Source organism: Neltuma alba, unplaced genomic scaffold (assembly GCF_004799145.2).
Source record: "Neltuma alba isolate B1F8T4 unplaced genomic scaffold, ASM479914v2 tig00012535_pilon, whole genome shotgun sequence".
NCBI classification, from domain to species: domain Eukaryota; kingdom Viridiplantae; phylum Streptophyta; class Magnoliopsida; order Fabales; family Fabaceae; genus Neltuma; species Neltuma alba.
This window is the reverse complement of record NW_021637000.1, coordinates 436972-453078: the sequence shown is the minus strand read 5'-3', so window position 1 is coordinate 453078 and position 16107 is coordinate 436972. Positions and strand designations below refer to the sequence as shown.

Here is a 16107-nt window from a genome sequence, read left to right as displayed (position 1 = left end):
TAAATTATGCTCTGAAAACTGTGTTTGACTGGATCGCATCATTATTTATTTGTTATCTAGTTTCTTTAGGTATTCTGTGATATCATATGTATACGATCAGCTTCAACTTCAAAACCATCATTTATTTTTCCAATGATATAATTAAAGAATACCACTGTTACGTTTTTAGTGCAGGATTATGATATCATATAATCTGATCAGCTTCAGCTTCTGCTGGGGTTATAACAAGTTGCCCATTTTCTAACGTGTGCACATCTGACTAACACCAGGCCATCCCTTCTGCAGCACTTGTTATCTCATACACCACAAACACTGGCTAAACCGCACATTAATTTCCCTCCCAGTCTGGGAAAACTCAATAACAGATTAGTGTTAATTAATTAATTAATTAATGTATAATTTAGTCATTCAATAACCAGACCACTTTAACTATGCTGACTGTTGAAACGAATAAGATTGCTACGTTTATTAATTTCTCCGATATCTTTGTGACTTCTATTTAAGACCGTTAGAAATTAAGCAAAAGCAATCAGGTTAGGATAATAAAATTGAAATTTAAAACATTCATGGGATGAGTAAGACTGAAAAGAAAATAATTTGACGCACTTCAAATTAAAGATTAAAATTAGCAAGGCAGAAAAAAGTTTAAAAAAAAACTAGAAAGAGCTAGCAATGCAGGGGTAAATAAAATAAATTGAGAGAATTACAATAATTTTAAAAAAATAATTATAAAAAAAATATTTTACTTGGGAACTTGGATAATAGTATATTTTTTATTTAATTGTAATTAACAAATTTGGAATGGGCCCCACTTCTGACAGTATAGTGTCAAATTTTTTCCAGACTGACTTGCCTTGATTTCAGGCAAGGGGCTAAAATACAATTTTGGTATCTCATGCGTAAACGACAAATTCTAGGTCTTCCGTAGCATAGGCAGCAGAGTAAAAATTGCAAGTTTTGGTTAACCCAAACGCGAAAGCCACTCAAAACAGTAACACAACCCATATTGGTTTACCCTTTATAAAAAGCCCCTTCCTCTATCTTTCCCTCCCACTTCAGCCCTAGTATACTAATATATCATCTCTCTCACTGATCTCTGTTTCTTCTTTTCCCCGCGGAAAAAAAAAAATGGGGATCAAGCTCCACGGCCTGGCAATGTCCACTAATACCAGCCGAGTCATGGTGTGCCTCCATGAGAAAGACGTCGAGTTTGAGCTTGTTCCCGTCGATGTCTTCGCCGGAGAACACAAGCTCCCTCCTTTTCTCTCCAAGAATGTACGTATATATGTGTGTGTGTGTATATAACAACCACTCCCTATGCACAATCACTTGTCATCTATTATTAATTATATTAGCATATCCTTACTCGAATACTCATTTTATTTAATTTCTGGCAGCCCTTCGGTCTGATCCCAGCTCTTGAAGACGACGACCTCACTCTCTTTGGTATGTTTCTTCTTCCCTTCTTTTTCTGCCTGCATGGTTTCAGATTGATGATATCAAGTCACTATAATGTCTTTGGCATAATGGCTCTATGTACAACACGCAGAATCCAGAGCTATAACAGCGTACCTGGCTGAGAAATACAAAGAAACAGGACCTGATCTGATAAGGAAGAGTGACCCAAAAGAAGCAGCGTTGGTTAGGATGTGGGCGGAGGTAGAGTCCCAAACCTACGACCCAGCAATCTCACCAATCATATTCGAATATCTAGTGTCTCCTTTTCAAGACAAAGAACCCAACCAATCTGTGATCGACGCCAGCGTGGAGAAGTTGAAGAATGTTCTTGACGTGTACGAGGAGAGGCTGAGCAAAACCAAGTACCTTGCTGGGGATTTTTTCAGCCTCGCAGATCTAAACCAAATGACCAGCACTCACTATTTCATGAAGACGCCCTGTGCTTACATGATTAATGATCGCCCACATGTGAAGGCCTGGTGGGAGGACATCTCTTCCAGGCCTTCTTTCCAGAAACTTGTGGATGGTTTGACTTTTGGTCAGAAGTGAGACCATGATGAACTGAATTTACTTGAAAGGGCTTCCGTTGTTAGTTATTACTACTAGATTCAACTTTAAGACAGATTTCCTTCTTGTTTTAAAACTTGTCAGAAATTATTTTGCCCCAAAAAAATGAGCTTTGAATCGCTCATTTTACATGTTCTGCTTCAACTTTTGTGGTGCTTCGGGTGGGTCTATGATGGTGTGATTTAATGAGCAAATGTAGAAATCCCAATATTATATATGAAGTTTGAAATCTCTCCTTTTTCGAGTTCTTAGGCCCAGCCCACTTCGTAATTCTTCGTCGCCCGATTCGTTAGAAGTCTGGCCCAAACTGCGTCTTGGGTGTTCCACCACGTGATAAATTAAACTTGAGGAGAAAGTTTTGAGATCCGTATTTCGCAGTTGGATTTTTTTTTTTCGTTCGTCAATGAATATATCTACGACTACGGTAGGAAATTGATTAGATAAACGAATAAAGTGAATTAATTAATTTGAGTATATTAAGAAAATTAATTAAGTTAGTTGTTAATAATAAATAGGTGTTATCTTTCTTCAAATATTTTTACTAATCATATGTATTAGCTAGAACTATTATTTGATGAAACACTTAATATGTACAGTTACTATAAGAATTACTTTAAAAAAAATGAGAGAAAAAAATATATTAAGATCTTAAATTTAGAATAAAAATGTCAAATCAATTCTTTTATTAAAAACCAGGGGTAGTAGCATGTTAAGAAACACAATATTTCTTGTTAGTCTGACCATTATCAAATTAGTAATAGAAGCCAAGTCATGGAAGGGATGAATATATTTCGATATTTACTCATATTTATTAGCTTAATTATTTATCACATATTATGTCAAGTTATAATTTAGCTCACGCAATTGTACAGGAATGCATTACTGGCTCATTATGTCAGATTATATTTATTTAAGCCTGATTTCATACATGAACAACTGCGTGTTGCATTATCCTGAGTAAAAAGTATGGACTGAATGTTGTTGATGATGATAAAGATAGTTGGTCAGAGAGAACTACAACAAATGTTGTTTATAAAAAGATATTTAGAAACCTAGATATTAGTTGTGGTTGGTCAAGATATATCTGCTACCATGTTTAGCTTTCATTGGATTATACTACCTCTGATCCTAATTATAAGAGCTAGTTGATTAATTCGAGAGCACTAAAGAAATAAATTAAATAATTATTTGTAATAAATAGGTCTTATCTTTCCTAAAATATCCTTACTAATCAAGTATATTAGCTAAAACTATCATTATTAGAAGGACTATCTTAAAAAAAAAAACATAAATATGAAAAACAAAGTGGATCGAAGTCTTATAATTAGAAATAAAAATCAAACAGAATCTTATATTAAAGATCGGAGGTAGTACCTTGTAATGGACTATTGCCTCTATGTTGCACAGGCGAGTAGGAGCTAGTTATTATGCAATATTATTATAGCTTCCCAAAATGCAGGACCGAAGAAACTAGAAAGTATGATATATTATCATTTTGAATAAACGAGAACGAACTAAGGTTGATTATCTTTTTTCTTAAAATATTAACCATGAAAAATGTAGTCACCAAAAAGCAATAACTAGTTTATAAGATGAGTCGGATTAATCCGTGACAAAAAGTATGAAGCATTTATTAGTTTTTGAAGACTAAAGTTTCGTCTTTTACGAAATCAATCATTCAAGCACCAAATAATTACATCACTGTTAACTTTTGTCACGTAGTGGTAAGAATTAGGAAGCAACAAGCCTTTTGAAATGCAGAGGGCAGAGCAAGGAAGGATAACACAGAACGATCGTAATGCAATTAGAAACAGAGAGACAGTGTCAGATTTTGTTTCACAGGCGAGGCTCGTCTATCCTTTTTAGTTCCGTCCAATTACACGGACCATACCACTGGAGAGAGTTTCTTCCACAATACATGTATTGCAGCCATACCAGCTTGGTCTAAGTTCTTTAAATTCATTAAGGACCAACCCCACATTACAGTTAATCTTCAAACCTGTGCTTACTTTTTCCCTTTTCACTTCCCAGATTGAACTGTAACCAATATCAATAAATGTTCTTTCTGAGATTATGTATCTACCAAGTGTACCTGCAAATTAACATATCAGATTCCATTCGTACTGATCCGATTTACAACTAAGCCAGTATTAATACTCAATTTCAGATTTGTTGGTAGGGTAGTTATGCCATTATTACTCGGCTAACATGAGCTACAGTACTGCTGTAAACTGAAACAGAGTTTGGAGGTTTATCTGTAATAATGCATATCTGTCATTTGCCTTCTTGATCAATTCATTACCACATATGACAAAAATTTCTTGTTTCACATATTCATTTGTCATTTTTGTATATAGGTACTGTAAAAATAAGTATCGTTTTCAATCTTTACGTGCTTGAAAATTTGCTGCTCTCTGGTTGCTCAGACATCAGACTCTGATAGAACTCACTTAGCCTAGTGGGGTGAAAATTATGGAAGGCTTATGTCATGACAGCTTTATTATGTTGTGATTTCTATAATGCATATTTTATCAGATATTTGATCCATAATTCCAGATCTTGTTGAAAGTCTGGTGCTTTGTGGTCTAATAAGTCAAGCATTAAGGTTGTGTTTAGCCATCACGCATATCATCCTAGGGCAGACTTTTTGCCTACTTAATGATTTTGATAGCGATAGCCATTATCTTTAGCTTTATTGCCATGGGAAAGAATATCAGACATAGAAACCAATAATACAACTGTAATTGCTGTCACTAGTCCCTTTCCTACTTAATTTAAGGTTGTCGAAACGATTAATGGGAAATCAACGAGTGTCAGTTATAGTCCCATACTAAATTCACATCGATTCTTTTTGCTGATGTTGGATACTACATACTTACATGCCATTTGCCAAAAGGCTGCATTTTGGATCAAACTCCATCTCCAGCAATCGATAGTTTCGCTTTTAGTGACGTTTCAATGTTATCTTCACTTTTAGTCTATCGTTTCATGCATCTCAACTTCCACTCCTCTTTCTACAAAGCGATATACAACTGGCATGCATAAACCAACCACTAACAGTTTGCTTCGGATCATGGTTTCGTCTGCAGTGGGAAGTATTTTAAAATTGAACTGCTTTATCATTTCGCCATGAATCTAGATAGCAGATTAAATTGTTCATTCTTTACTCTAGGCTTTCCTTGGAAAAGAGACTCTAGCATGACCTGATTTTCCTTTATATGAGAAAGACATGCAACTCTGGGACCTACACACCTTACCATTCAAGCTTATAGAAGCTGAAAAAATTAAACTCTTTGTGCCGTTTGATGATACTCGGATAAGCATAAAATGTTAGATTGGTACCATGTGCACATCTGTTTCATTAAATATTGTAATTATTTTATGCAAACCAAATATACATAACTAAAGCCAATTGTTGCACGAACCAACCAGTGACCACTTTTGTGAAGACTTGTGTGGAATGAATGAGTTTCACTGGAGTTAGGTGGGGACTAGGAAAAACTAAGTGAGTTTCTGCGTTGAGTTGAAACTAAACAGTTAGGGACCTGTTAAGATGGTAAAATGGGACTTGGGAAGGGGGGGGGGGAGTCTTCAAGGCCATTAGGAAGAGCCATCAATAAGATTTGAAAATTCTGGACAGTATAAAGCTGCTTTTATTAGTACTGAGTAGTGGCACTTAAGATGCTTCTGCAATACAAACAACCCTAACTCACCAGCCAAGTACCACGGTAAAGCTAAATTCTGCTCATCATATGAACAATAGGTACAGTTTTGATCATTGGCTTTTTGAATACACCACTGCCTCCGGTTATAGAGTATCACACCTCCTCCTTCACTGATTAATGGGTGTCATGTATTTGACAAATAACATTGCATCATCAATTATATCTGATCCTTCTTGGCTAATTACCATTGTTATATTCTTGATCTTTGTTTAGGTGAATTGTAATCTTAAATTCAGATTAATTAGATGAAGCTTCTGGTCAGTCCACGGGTGGTGGTCAGGGGTCCCCAGGGCAGGGAGGACCGATGTACCAGAGGCAAAATTGAGTGGCACCAAAAGTGATGATGCTCTTAAAACCGTCTGATCTGACAGATTAAGCTGCACCACATGCCACAAAAGTTTATGCAAAGGACTTTCTTGACCCCACCTCTGTCTTTCACTAAAAATCGAAAAGTGAGCAGTTATCTGGAAAAAAAAAAAAAAAAAAGAAAGAAGAAAGAAAGAAAAGAAAAGAAAAGTCGTTTTTTTTTTTCTGGTGGGAATTAGGAATTTAGAACAGGAAAATAATCAGAATGGTCTGTGGTTGAAGAAATACAACAGGAAGCAGCCCTCGTTTAGGGTGTTTCTTACCCCACATGGGTCGCATATGAGTTGGAATGCCAATCAAACATTTGAAGAAGCTCCCTAATAATCTTCCAGTGGTGTCATCATAAGCACGATGGTTGTTTTGGTCTGTTAGTAAGATACTAGGATCGTATGATGACGTGGTATCCACGTCAAATGCTTCAATAGTCAAATGCTTCTCTTTTACTTATAAGTCTCCCCCTTCACTTCATCTTCCTTGCCATCAACCAACACACGCTCAAATTTTCCTCTGATCCGCTACTTCCCATTCCTGTTCTACCAACCTAACGCCCAATATGGCAGCCAAACCAGTTGAAGATGCTCACCCTCCTGCAGAAACGTTGAAGTATAAGGTACTCTCACACACACATATTACTCTCAAACCTTTATAACATTCATATGAATATCTCTCTCTAATAGCTGGTTGATAACTTATTCTTGCCTCTTTATGCAGACGTGGGTATTGAAAGTCTTAATCCACTGCGAAGGATGCAAGAAGAAGGTCAAGAAAGTTCTTCAGGGGATCGATGGTACTTATCTATCTACATATCTCTTCATTCTATATAATGTCTCTGTGTTTCCTTCACAACTCAATTAATGTGGATACACACACACACACGTGTGTGCGTGTCACATTTGTTTAATTACAGGGGTTTATACGACGGAAATTGATTCTCAGCAGCACAAGGTGAGAGTGACAGGGAACGTGGAGGGTGAGACTCTCGTAAAGAAGCTCTTAAGATCAGGCAAGCTGGCCGAGCTTTTGCCTCAAGAAAAGGTCGACAAGAAAGAAAACAAGTCTGCAAAATCCAAAGGTGGTGGTAAAGAGAAAGAGAAAGAGCCATCAGACCAGAAAAATATTGAACCACCCTCTGCTAAGGAAGATGACCAGAACGGTCCAGGAAGTGACAACAATGATAAAGCTGAGGACGCTGGCGGCCAAAATAAGAAGAAGAATAAGAAGAAGAACAAAGGGAAGAATGGTCCTGTTTCTCCCAATAATACTGACAATGAAGGAGCTGGTCAGGAAAGCACAAAAACTGAAGCATTACCGCTCAGTGCTTCACCTGTCCCGGCCATGGCTTCCATGAATCCAAGACCCCCATTTCAGCAACCCCACCCATACCCACCACAGTCGTACTTCTCACCTCCACAACCTCAGCCATATCAATATGGGTTAAGCTATAACACGGCCTATCCAATCTCGAGTTCTTCCTATCATGCCCCTGATATCATGCATTCTCACTATAACTATCCCTACTCCCGCCTGCCGCCGCCGCTGCCGCAGCCTCTACCGTCGGATCCCTTCAGCCACCGTCATGTAGACCATGATGAGTCTGGAGCTATATGCTCCATTATGTAGTATCTTATCACCGAGGGCAAACGGGTGGGTTCATATGTTTTTATGTAATGTGAGGGAATATAACTTTGTTGAAAAGGCTGCGGACAAAATCACAAATCACAAGAGGATACTTTGCAGGGTATGGGGTTTCTTTAATGCCTTGTCCTATATTATTCAGCTAGGCAGCTTTTGGGTTTGCTTAACAAAAGCCAATACTTATAGTATTGCTCTGTAATTTCATTGCAGTATCTGAGACTCTCGTGATCTTATATGTAAAATAGACATCTTTGTGCTAAAACTCTGTCTTCTTTAGCAGATGATGAGTACTTAATTTTCATGCATCCTGGTAATCAGCTAGTTCCTGCTTTTTATTCATTTTTTCACTAACTTCCTTTGCTTAATCAATTGGTCAGAACTTCACAGGGTTCGCAGGATGTTACCGTCACGGTCACATTTCAACACTATAGAACTAATCTCCATCTTGGTTTGCAAATTTTCCGTTTCAGTGGCGACAATTTTTTCCCCTTCCCGGCTAAGTTTTTGGCTTGGAAGTCCTGCTGGATGATGATTCAAAGAAAGTTGATTAGATCAAAGAATGATTAATTAGAATAGTTCATGATATTTTGAAAAAGTTGTCTTCCATGGACGCTTTAGATGCAAAAGATGAAATATATGATATGATTTTATTGGGTCCCTCTTGCCTTGCTATGATTTATTTAGAATCTAGAAAAGTCCCGCCTTTGTTCCTCGTTCAGTCACAACAGAGTCCCCATACAGCATCCCTTTCCATCACGGATGACTTGAGGGCCAACGTTCAATTCATTCATTTATTTTTGAGTTTTTGGGTTCCATATCTACTCCAATAAAATAAACCTTTGGAATAATTTTAACCCGAACCAGCATTAATTAATTCATCATAATATTAACTAATGATTTTTTTTTTTTGCGAAGTGAGCAATTATGCCTCGCACTTTATTAAAATTAATTGAGTGTGATTAAGTATATCATGCTTGGATTAGCATTAATATCATATATTCTTTTAATGTCATATCTAAGTTACCATCATCAACCCTTAATATAAGAGTTAGTTAATTAATTTGATTAGATTAAGAAAATTAGTTGAATTTGATATTTATAATAAATAGGTGTTATTTTTCTTAAACTGCCATTGCTAATTATGTATATTAGCTAGAACTACAATTTGATAAAATTTTTAATATGTGCAACTATTACGAGGATTATATTAGAAAAAATAGATAAATATACTAGATAAAGTAGATTAAGAGTCTTATATTTAAGATTAAATTAAATATTAAACTAACTTTTACATTAAAAATAGAAAATAGTATTTTGGAATGTATCTGCTTCATTAGTCATTCACTCATATTCTTTTTTTTTTTTTTGCCAACAGTCATTTGCTTCTATTTATTCTGCAATTATGATAGTTAATATGATGTTAAAATTTAATATACACACACACTTGTTTTTTTGCCGATGTTAAAATTTAATGAAAATTATTGATTTTCTAACAAGTTTGATTATTAAACAACTTTTAATTTTTTTAATTGTGATAAAAAAAATTTGTGCAATGATTAGGTTGGTAGAATTTCAAGGCTTTACAAAACCCTGTTACTGAGATATATTCTCTTTGAGGTTAACTTTTGTAGCATTTCGAGGCTTAATAGGCCCTCCTATTGGCTGGCGTTGTTTTTCTTTTTCTGTGGAGAGGGAGAAAAAAAGGCCATCCCGCATTTGTCGCTTCTATTTTTTTCCAACAAAACTGACATTCGATATACTCCTCCGATCCTTAATATAGGACTCAATTCTTGTGTTGGTTTTGATCCTAAATATAAGACCCATTTCTCATATTTATCAATTTTCTCTAAAATACCCTTATAGATACTCTCTCAACCATGATCAAGTAGAAGAGGGAGAAGGGGTATTAAGAAAGATGATTATGATGTTTTAGGAAAAATGTGGCATTTTTCCTATAATTAACTAACTTACCTAACTTCCTTAATTTAATCAAATTAGTTAAATGAGTCTTATATTAAGGACCGGAGGAGTATATATATATATATATATATTCAGATGTCCGCATTTTTTAATGGCGAAACTATTTATTGGTGCGTAATGCTGAGATGATTTTCACTTATTTGTTCTTTTTTCTATTCTGAAAAATGTACTAACAATTAGTGATACGAAAAATCCATGATTGTAGATTTTATCTCTGATAGCCCTTAAAAGTAATCCTTCAATAAAAAATAAATCAATTAAACATAACCAAAACAATTGCAGAAACTTGAATTTAAATAACGTTTCTTGCTTAAAAATTCCCTACATATATTTAAAAAACTTAAATTAATACTTCTTTTGAATCGCAAACCCTGATATAAAATCCAATACAACCTGGATCTGTTCCAATTAGTTTTGGGCCAACATCATGCCGAATTCAACCTTTCAGCACCCATATAGATGTTTTTTGGACCTGAATACACCCATCTCCATCAAACACAAATTACTCAAAATATTTATAATTTATGAATAACAGTTTGAGTGTTTATATCATACTATTGATATTGATGCTAAATTCACATGAAAATTAATCATTTATGATTATTATGAACAATATGGATATTAATCGTGATTGATTTTTTTAATTGGTTAATAACTGTGACTGATTATGATTAAATTGATTAATGACAGCGAGTGAGTTCTAATTTTTTCAACTAAGGAACTGAATTTTTCCAAGAAAATCAATGCTAATAATATTTATGATTACTGAGCAAGTGATTGTTACAGTGATTAAATTGATTGATTGGAAGGATACGAATCCTGATTTTCTTCAATCAAGAAACTGACTTTACCTTCTTTTTGCCAGCTAAGAAACCGACTCCGCGGCCCAAAAAAAACAAGAAACCGACTTTACCCGTTTTTTGCCAGCTAAGAAACCACTCCACGGCCCAAAAAATAAGAGACCGACTTAACTTTTGGGCCAAGTAAGAAACCGAATCCCCGGCCCAAAAAAATGAAGAAGCCGACTTCGAAGGGGAACCAGCGTCGATCAATATAAATAGCGTTTGTGCGGTGGCCCACGCCGCTACTTGGAAGCAAGGGGTCTCTGAAAACTCGACGCCGCCGTTGGACGTCGGCTCTCCGTCGAGGCCTCTGCCGGGAAGAAACTCGCCATGGGTCCCTATCCGCTTGGTCCGGGTTCTCTCCCAATCACGTGGAAGCACCTAAAGCATATTGAATTTCCGCAGATGCGAGCGTGGGAAGGGCTCAGCACATGAAGTCGATGCGGCGTATGAGAAAAGGGAGAAATGGTTCGCGATGCCTACTTACTCGGCTTTTTCGCTGCATCTGCCAGCTCATGATACGCCTGAATAGGCCGGTCTTTGCCTTGACGGCGGCACGAGACGGACTATTATTCCAAAGATTTTCGAGAAACTGCTTCCTGATCACGTGAGTTTCGTCTTTGTATTTCATAATTTCCTTCCTGTATGTCATTTCCGGAAATCTTACATATATGCTCAGTTTTCCTTGAATGAGCATTGCTTATGAGTGGGTTTCTCTTCTTCATGAATCATGGGGATGAAAACCGAATGCGCATTATTATCTCAGTTTGTATTCTGGACTGGCCGTGCTTCCCGTGCAACGCAGGGAGTACAAACTAAAATGACTATCAGCGTCAGTAACATCCATTGTGGGCGTTTTCTAGCATTTGCTCTTTAGTAAGCTACTTGTGCATATCGCAAGATATTCATTCCCTTTTTTTCACCCCGAGACATTTGGGTGTGAGGATTTGTCTCGTCTTCTAGTTATCCATGATCATTAATCAGCTGTTCTAACCTGTGTCACGTGCTCATAGGTATCTTAAGATGATGGATTTAATAATTAGCCCTGTCTGCTTTTAGTGTATTTAGCATTAACTATAGCACTGTCGTGCGCTTGTGTTTATTTTGTGCATGGGGAACAGCAGGGTGACTTTGGATTGGCATTCATGAAAGAGAGGAGTGTCTCGCATTATAATTCGGTTGAGTCAATGAAGATTCTTCTATTATCTGTAAGAGGATGATTATATTGCTTTTTTACACTTCGCTTGTTGAAATGATAATTCCGTAGGGTAGGTTTTTTTTTTTAAATTTTTTTTAATGGCTGTTATAAAGGAATCGCGAGCCCTTGAGAGTAATATATAACATTTAGAAAGACAGATTCAGACAGAATGTTATATAGTATATCATGTTACAATTTTAGCTGGCAAAAAATCATAACTTTAAATTTAATTTCGATAAATATAATATTTTCATAATAATATAAGAATATAGTGTTTACAGAGATAATGATATTGTATTCATATCTAAATAAAATAAATAATGATATAAATAACAAATATAAATTTTATTCTCAATATCCCGGAAAAAAAAAAAAAAGATTTGCTTTGGTAGGAAGCCTCAAATAAACCGCACTTCAATCTCAGACAAATCATAGTAATAACTCGACCAAATTATGTTCTAAAAAAAAAGGTTAAGGATCCAGTGTCTGACGTATTTTTATAATTACACCTAATATTTTAACTTAATTTTTAATATACTCAACATCTTAAAATATTTTTAAGTAATATCTAATATTTTAAACTTTACAGTAACTTTTAGTGTTTGAGCATCTAAAATATTATTTTAGTAAAGCTCAGTATCTTAAATTTAGAGTGCCTATTTCTACTCCTAAAATTGAACTAAACATTATTTTAGGGCAGTTAATGCTGTTAGAAAAATATTTTAGAGTGTCATATACATAAAAAAAATTAAATTTAAAATATTGAACAAAATATTTAAGGAAAAAAAAAAAAAAAAGTCGACCAAACGTGACATAGGGGCGGGGAGCCGAGGATACGATATTACGATTCATGCGTTTTATTTTTTCGCAGTCACAGACTTCACTGCCTGGCACCCGGCGTGGACAATCTCTCGCTCCGTCTCATCCACAAGCGTCGATCACATGGTAGCCACCGTCATCGACGGCAAAGCCGTCTCCCAAGCCATCCGATCTGAAATTTCCGGCGAAGTTCGCCTTCTCTCTCAAAAATATGGCCAGGTAAACTCTTCCCTGTTTCCGGATGGAACCACGTAACTTAGAAACTTTTTAGTATCATTGTGGGAAATAATTTGAAAATGTTATTTTAAACTGGATAGATCTTATGCCAGGCCAATTTTTTAATTCATTGCTTCGCGTAGGTTCCGGGACTGGCAGTAGTGATTGTAGGGAACAGGAAGGATTCACAAAGCTATGTGGGTATGAAGCGAAAGGCTTGTGCTGAAGTTGGAATCAAGTCCTTTGACGTAGATCTTCCTGAGCAAGTATCCGAGGCGGATCTAGTCAAACAAGTCCACATGTTAAATGCCAATCCTGATGTACATGGTTGGTCAATTTCTTACCAAAACGTTATTTGTTCTTGGTATCAGCTCTGCTTATGTTATCGTTGTTTTATGTCCAGTGTTTGCCATTAATGATGGTGCAGAATTAAGTTTTGAGTTCTTCAGTGGAAAGGAGTAACTAGGAGATGCTCTTAGAATATTTCGCTACTCTGTTGAGCAATTTAGTAGCGGTCTGAACAAATAATTAATTGCAAAACTCTTCGAATGACAGTATCAGCGAGAGGATAAGACATGCATTGACATATATTTGTATTTATCCCGGTCTTGCCAATATTTTCTTAAGGCCTCTAAGGGGAAAAGGAGCGAAATAAATGTTACTGTAGATGGACGGTAAAGAGGTGTAATGGTGGATGATGGCATATCGTCCTAAAAGAAACAGGAGCAAACAGAAGCCAGACAGAAGGGGAAAGACGAATAAACTAAGTTTACCTTGCCAATTCCTGTGCATGTCTGTAAGAGAAACGCCTGAAATCTGTTTAGTACTTGATGCTTGTTGAATTGATTGATAGTAAATAGGGTGTCTAAATATCTACTACTTCCAACAATAATTTAGTTGAATGAAGCCCTGATGCAGAATTCTTTTCATGTGGGTCAAGAATATGTGAATGATTTCTAGACCGCTGATGATAGTTTGGATGTGGGCTGGTTTCTGTGAAATACGGATGTTCTTGTTGCTCGTTTTCTTTAAAAGGTTTGGGTTTTTCTATTCACAGGTATATTGGTTCAACTTCCGTTACCAAGGCATATAAATGAAGAGAAAGTTTTGACGGAGATCAGCCTTGAGAAGGATGTGGATGGCTTTCATCCTTTGAACATTGGCAAGCTTGCCATGAAAGGCAGAGAACCGCTATTTGTCCCTTGCACTCCCAAGGCAAATACTTATGCTTTTGAAAAACCTTTTGAATGGACTGAATCACATTGACAAATATGTCGATTTCAATCAACACATTGTAAAACTTTTTGCTGAAGCTTTGTGAGACTGCTCCAGCGGTGGCATTAATATTCGATGTATCCCATAAGTTTTAGATAGATGATGGAAGTCTCTTGAGACCTTTGTTTCACAAATTTTAAACTAACTAAAGAGATGAAGATAGAGATCCTCTGAAATTGACAGTAGTTTGAACTCATATAAAACAGCTACATGAAATTGAAACAGATTTTTGTTTTTATTAGAAACAGAGGATTTATTTTCAATTATTTCACTCTCTGTTTAATCTGAATCTCTAGGTTTTTTAATTTTGTGCTTCTTTTTGGTTTTTAATCAAACAATTCCACCTTTTGCGGCACATTCGTGAGCATGATTAGCCTGGGGAAAACTTTCTCTTTATCTTGAGTACTTAATTTGTATTATACTAAATGTACGCAGGGATGTCTTGAACTTCTCCACCGAAGTGGTGTGAGTATAAAGGGCAAGAAGGCAGTTGTGGTTGGTCGCAGTAACATAGTTGGATTGCCAGTTTCAATGCTTCTTCTTAAAGCAGATGCTACAGTTACCATTGTTCATTCACACACAAGTGAACCTGAAAGAATCATCCGCGAAGCAGATATTATAATTGCAGCTGCCGGGCAACCAATGATGGTAGCTCGCAAAAATATTTCCTATATTTGCATCTCCTTTCTCACAATTTCATTTCCATTCAAATATCCATCACACAAATAAAATTAGTTTTCAAATTTCAGCACTGGAATGGTTCTTGCTACAAAATGTGACGGGTTACATGAGTTTCAAGTCGGTTACTTTCATCCTAGATATACAACATAAAAATAGTTACAGTTGCATACGGGCAGCAGTTGTCAAATGTAACCAGGCCTGAAGTTGGTTTCCCCTTCCAAGTCAAGGGTTCGATAAAGACGATATGTTATTGCATGCACACAGAAAGAATAAAAATAAATAGAAGATTCTTTATCTGTCACTCTCTTATTGCTCTAGACGCTGCAAGAAGGGTAATTGGTGGCAACACCTTAGTAGTATTCGGCAAAAAATTTTGGTCAAGGGCCTCGTTTATTATCATCGATCTGCTGCTGTTTGCTTTCTTTCTCCTCATGGGGAGTTTTTTTTCCCCTTATCTTTTTGTCCATCATTCCTGATGGAGAGTTTGTCTCATAAAATTCTGTACTTCTCAGGTCAAGGGCAGCTGGATCAAACCTGGAGCTGCAGTCATTGATGTTGGCACAAATGCGGTTGATGACCCAACTAAGAAGTCAGGTTACAGGCTTGTTGGAGATGTAGATTTTGAGGAAGCATCTAAAGTAGCTGGATGGATTACTCCTGTTCCTGGTGGGGTGGGTCCAATGACAGTCACAATGTTGCTCCAAAATACCCTGGAGGGAGCCAAGCGCAAGTTTGCGCTGAGTAATTGACTTGAGAACTCATCAACACCCTTTAGTTTGAGACCCCCTCCCCCCTCCGAATTAGCGGACAATCATGTGAGAATAATTATGACATTAATTTTACGAATCCTTGGGTTTTGTTAAAGCAAAACAAGATTCTGATTCTTTCATTCCCCTGCTCAATTAGATAGTGGATAAACACAAAATTTGAAGGAAACTGAACTGTTCATAACCATGAATGGCGTCATTTCTCATTTTATCTTCATGTTGCCCTTCACTGCCCAATTTTCATTGCCGTATTGCATTGTGTAGCGGTTCCGTAAGGAGAACAGAATTTATTTGTAATCATACCATAACAAGATACGCGGTAATCATACAAGCGGATAAGTCGGTGAGGCATCTATTTTTAAAAACACTTACTCCCTGGATCTTTATATATATGTATGTATGTATGTATGTATGTATACAGAAAGGAGGCCAGAGCCCACACTAATCAGGTCTGAAATTAAAGGGTCATGACTTTTACATCCCAACCATCATTCAGCACCTTTTTCACCTTTCCCATGTGCTTAGAGCTACCTTCCCCACTGTACCCCATTTCCTCCAGTTTCCTCATGACCACCGTC

At 36.5% G+C, this 16107-nt stretch overlaps 3 protein-coding genes across 3 annotated transcripts; all 3 read left to right on the top strand.

The window, feature by feature from the left end:
• Positions 1-1069: 1069 nt before the first annotated feature.
• Positions 1070-2282, top strand: LOC114728345 (glutathione S-transferase F13-like). Its single transcript, XM_028915234.1, has 3 exons — positions 1070-1275; positions 1398-1446; positions 1550-2282. The coding sequence occupies exons 1-3, from the start codon at positions 1129-1131 to the stop codon at positions 2005-2007; spliced, it is 654 nt and encodes a 217-aa protein (XP_028771067.1). The 5' UTR covers positions 1070-1128; the 3' UTR covers positions 2008-2282.
• A 4147-nt stretch (positions 2283-6429) lies between these two features.
• On the top strand, positions 6430-8030 carry LOC114728429 (heavy metal-associated isoprenylated plant protein 35-like). The gene is made up of 3 exons (XM_028915339.1): positions 6430-6726; positions 6828-6903; positions 7024-8030. The coding sequence occupies exons 1-3, from the start codon at positions 6670-6672 to the stop codon at positions 7734-7736; spliced, it is 846 nt and encodes a 281-aa protein (XP_028771172.1). The 5' UTR covers positions 6430-6669; the 3' UTR covers positions 7737-8030.
• A 3273-nt stretch (positions 8031-11303) lies between these two features.
• Positions 11304-15694, top strand: LOC114728428 (bifunctional protein FolD 2). Its single transcript, XM_028915338.1, has 6 exons — positions 11304-11405; positions 12570-12809; positions 12950-13133; positions 13864-14021; positions 14517-14729; positions 15275-15694. The coding sequence occupies exons 1-6, from the start codon at positions 11304-11306 to the stop codon at positions 15509-15511; spliced, it is 1134 nt and encodes a 377-aa protein (XP_028771171.1). The 3' UTR covers positions 15512-15694.
• The last annotated feature ends 413 nt before the right edge of the window (positions 15695-16107 follow it).

Coding starts and splice junctions, on each gene's coding strand:
- LOC114728345 (XM_028915234.1), top strand. CDS start 1,129: ATGGGGATCAAGCTCCACGGCCTGGCAATGTCCACTAATACCAGCCGA. Junction 1,276..1,397: donor CTCCTTTTCTCTCCAAGAAT/GTACGTATATAT, acceptor AATTTCTGGCAG/CCCTTCGGTCTGATCCCAGC. Junction 1,447..1,549: donor CGACGACCTCACTCTCTTTG/GTATGTTTCTTC, acceptor TACAACACGCAG/AATCCAGAGCTATAACAGCG.
- LOC114728429 (XM_028915339.1), top strand. CDS start 6,670: ATGGCAGCCAAACCAGTTGAAGATGCTCACCCTCCTGCAGAAACGTTG. Junction 6,727..6,827: donor CAGAAACGTTGAAGTATAAG/GTACTCTCACAC, acceptor CTCTTTATGCAG/ACGTGGGTATTGAAAGTCTT. Junction 6,904..7,023: donor AGTTCTTCAGGGGATCGATG/GTACTTATCTAT, acceptor GTTTAATTACAG/GGGTTTATACGACGGAAATT.
- LOC114728428 (XM_028915338.1), top strand. CDS start 11,304: ATGGGGATGAAAACCGAATGCGCATTATTATCTCAGTTTGTATTCTGG. Junction 11,406..12,569: donor AAACTAAAATGACTATCAGC/GTCAGTAACATC, acceptor AAAAAAAAAAAG/TCGACCAAACGTGACATAGG. Junction 14,022..14,516: donor TTGTCCCTTGCACTCCCAAG/GCAAATACTTAT, acceptor AAATGTACGCAG/GGATGTCTTGAACTTCTCCA.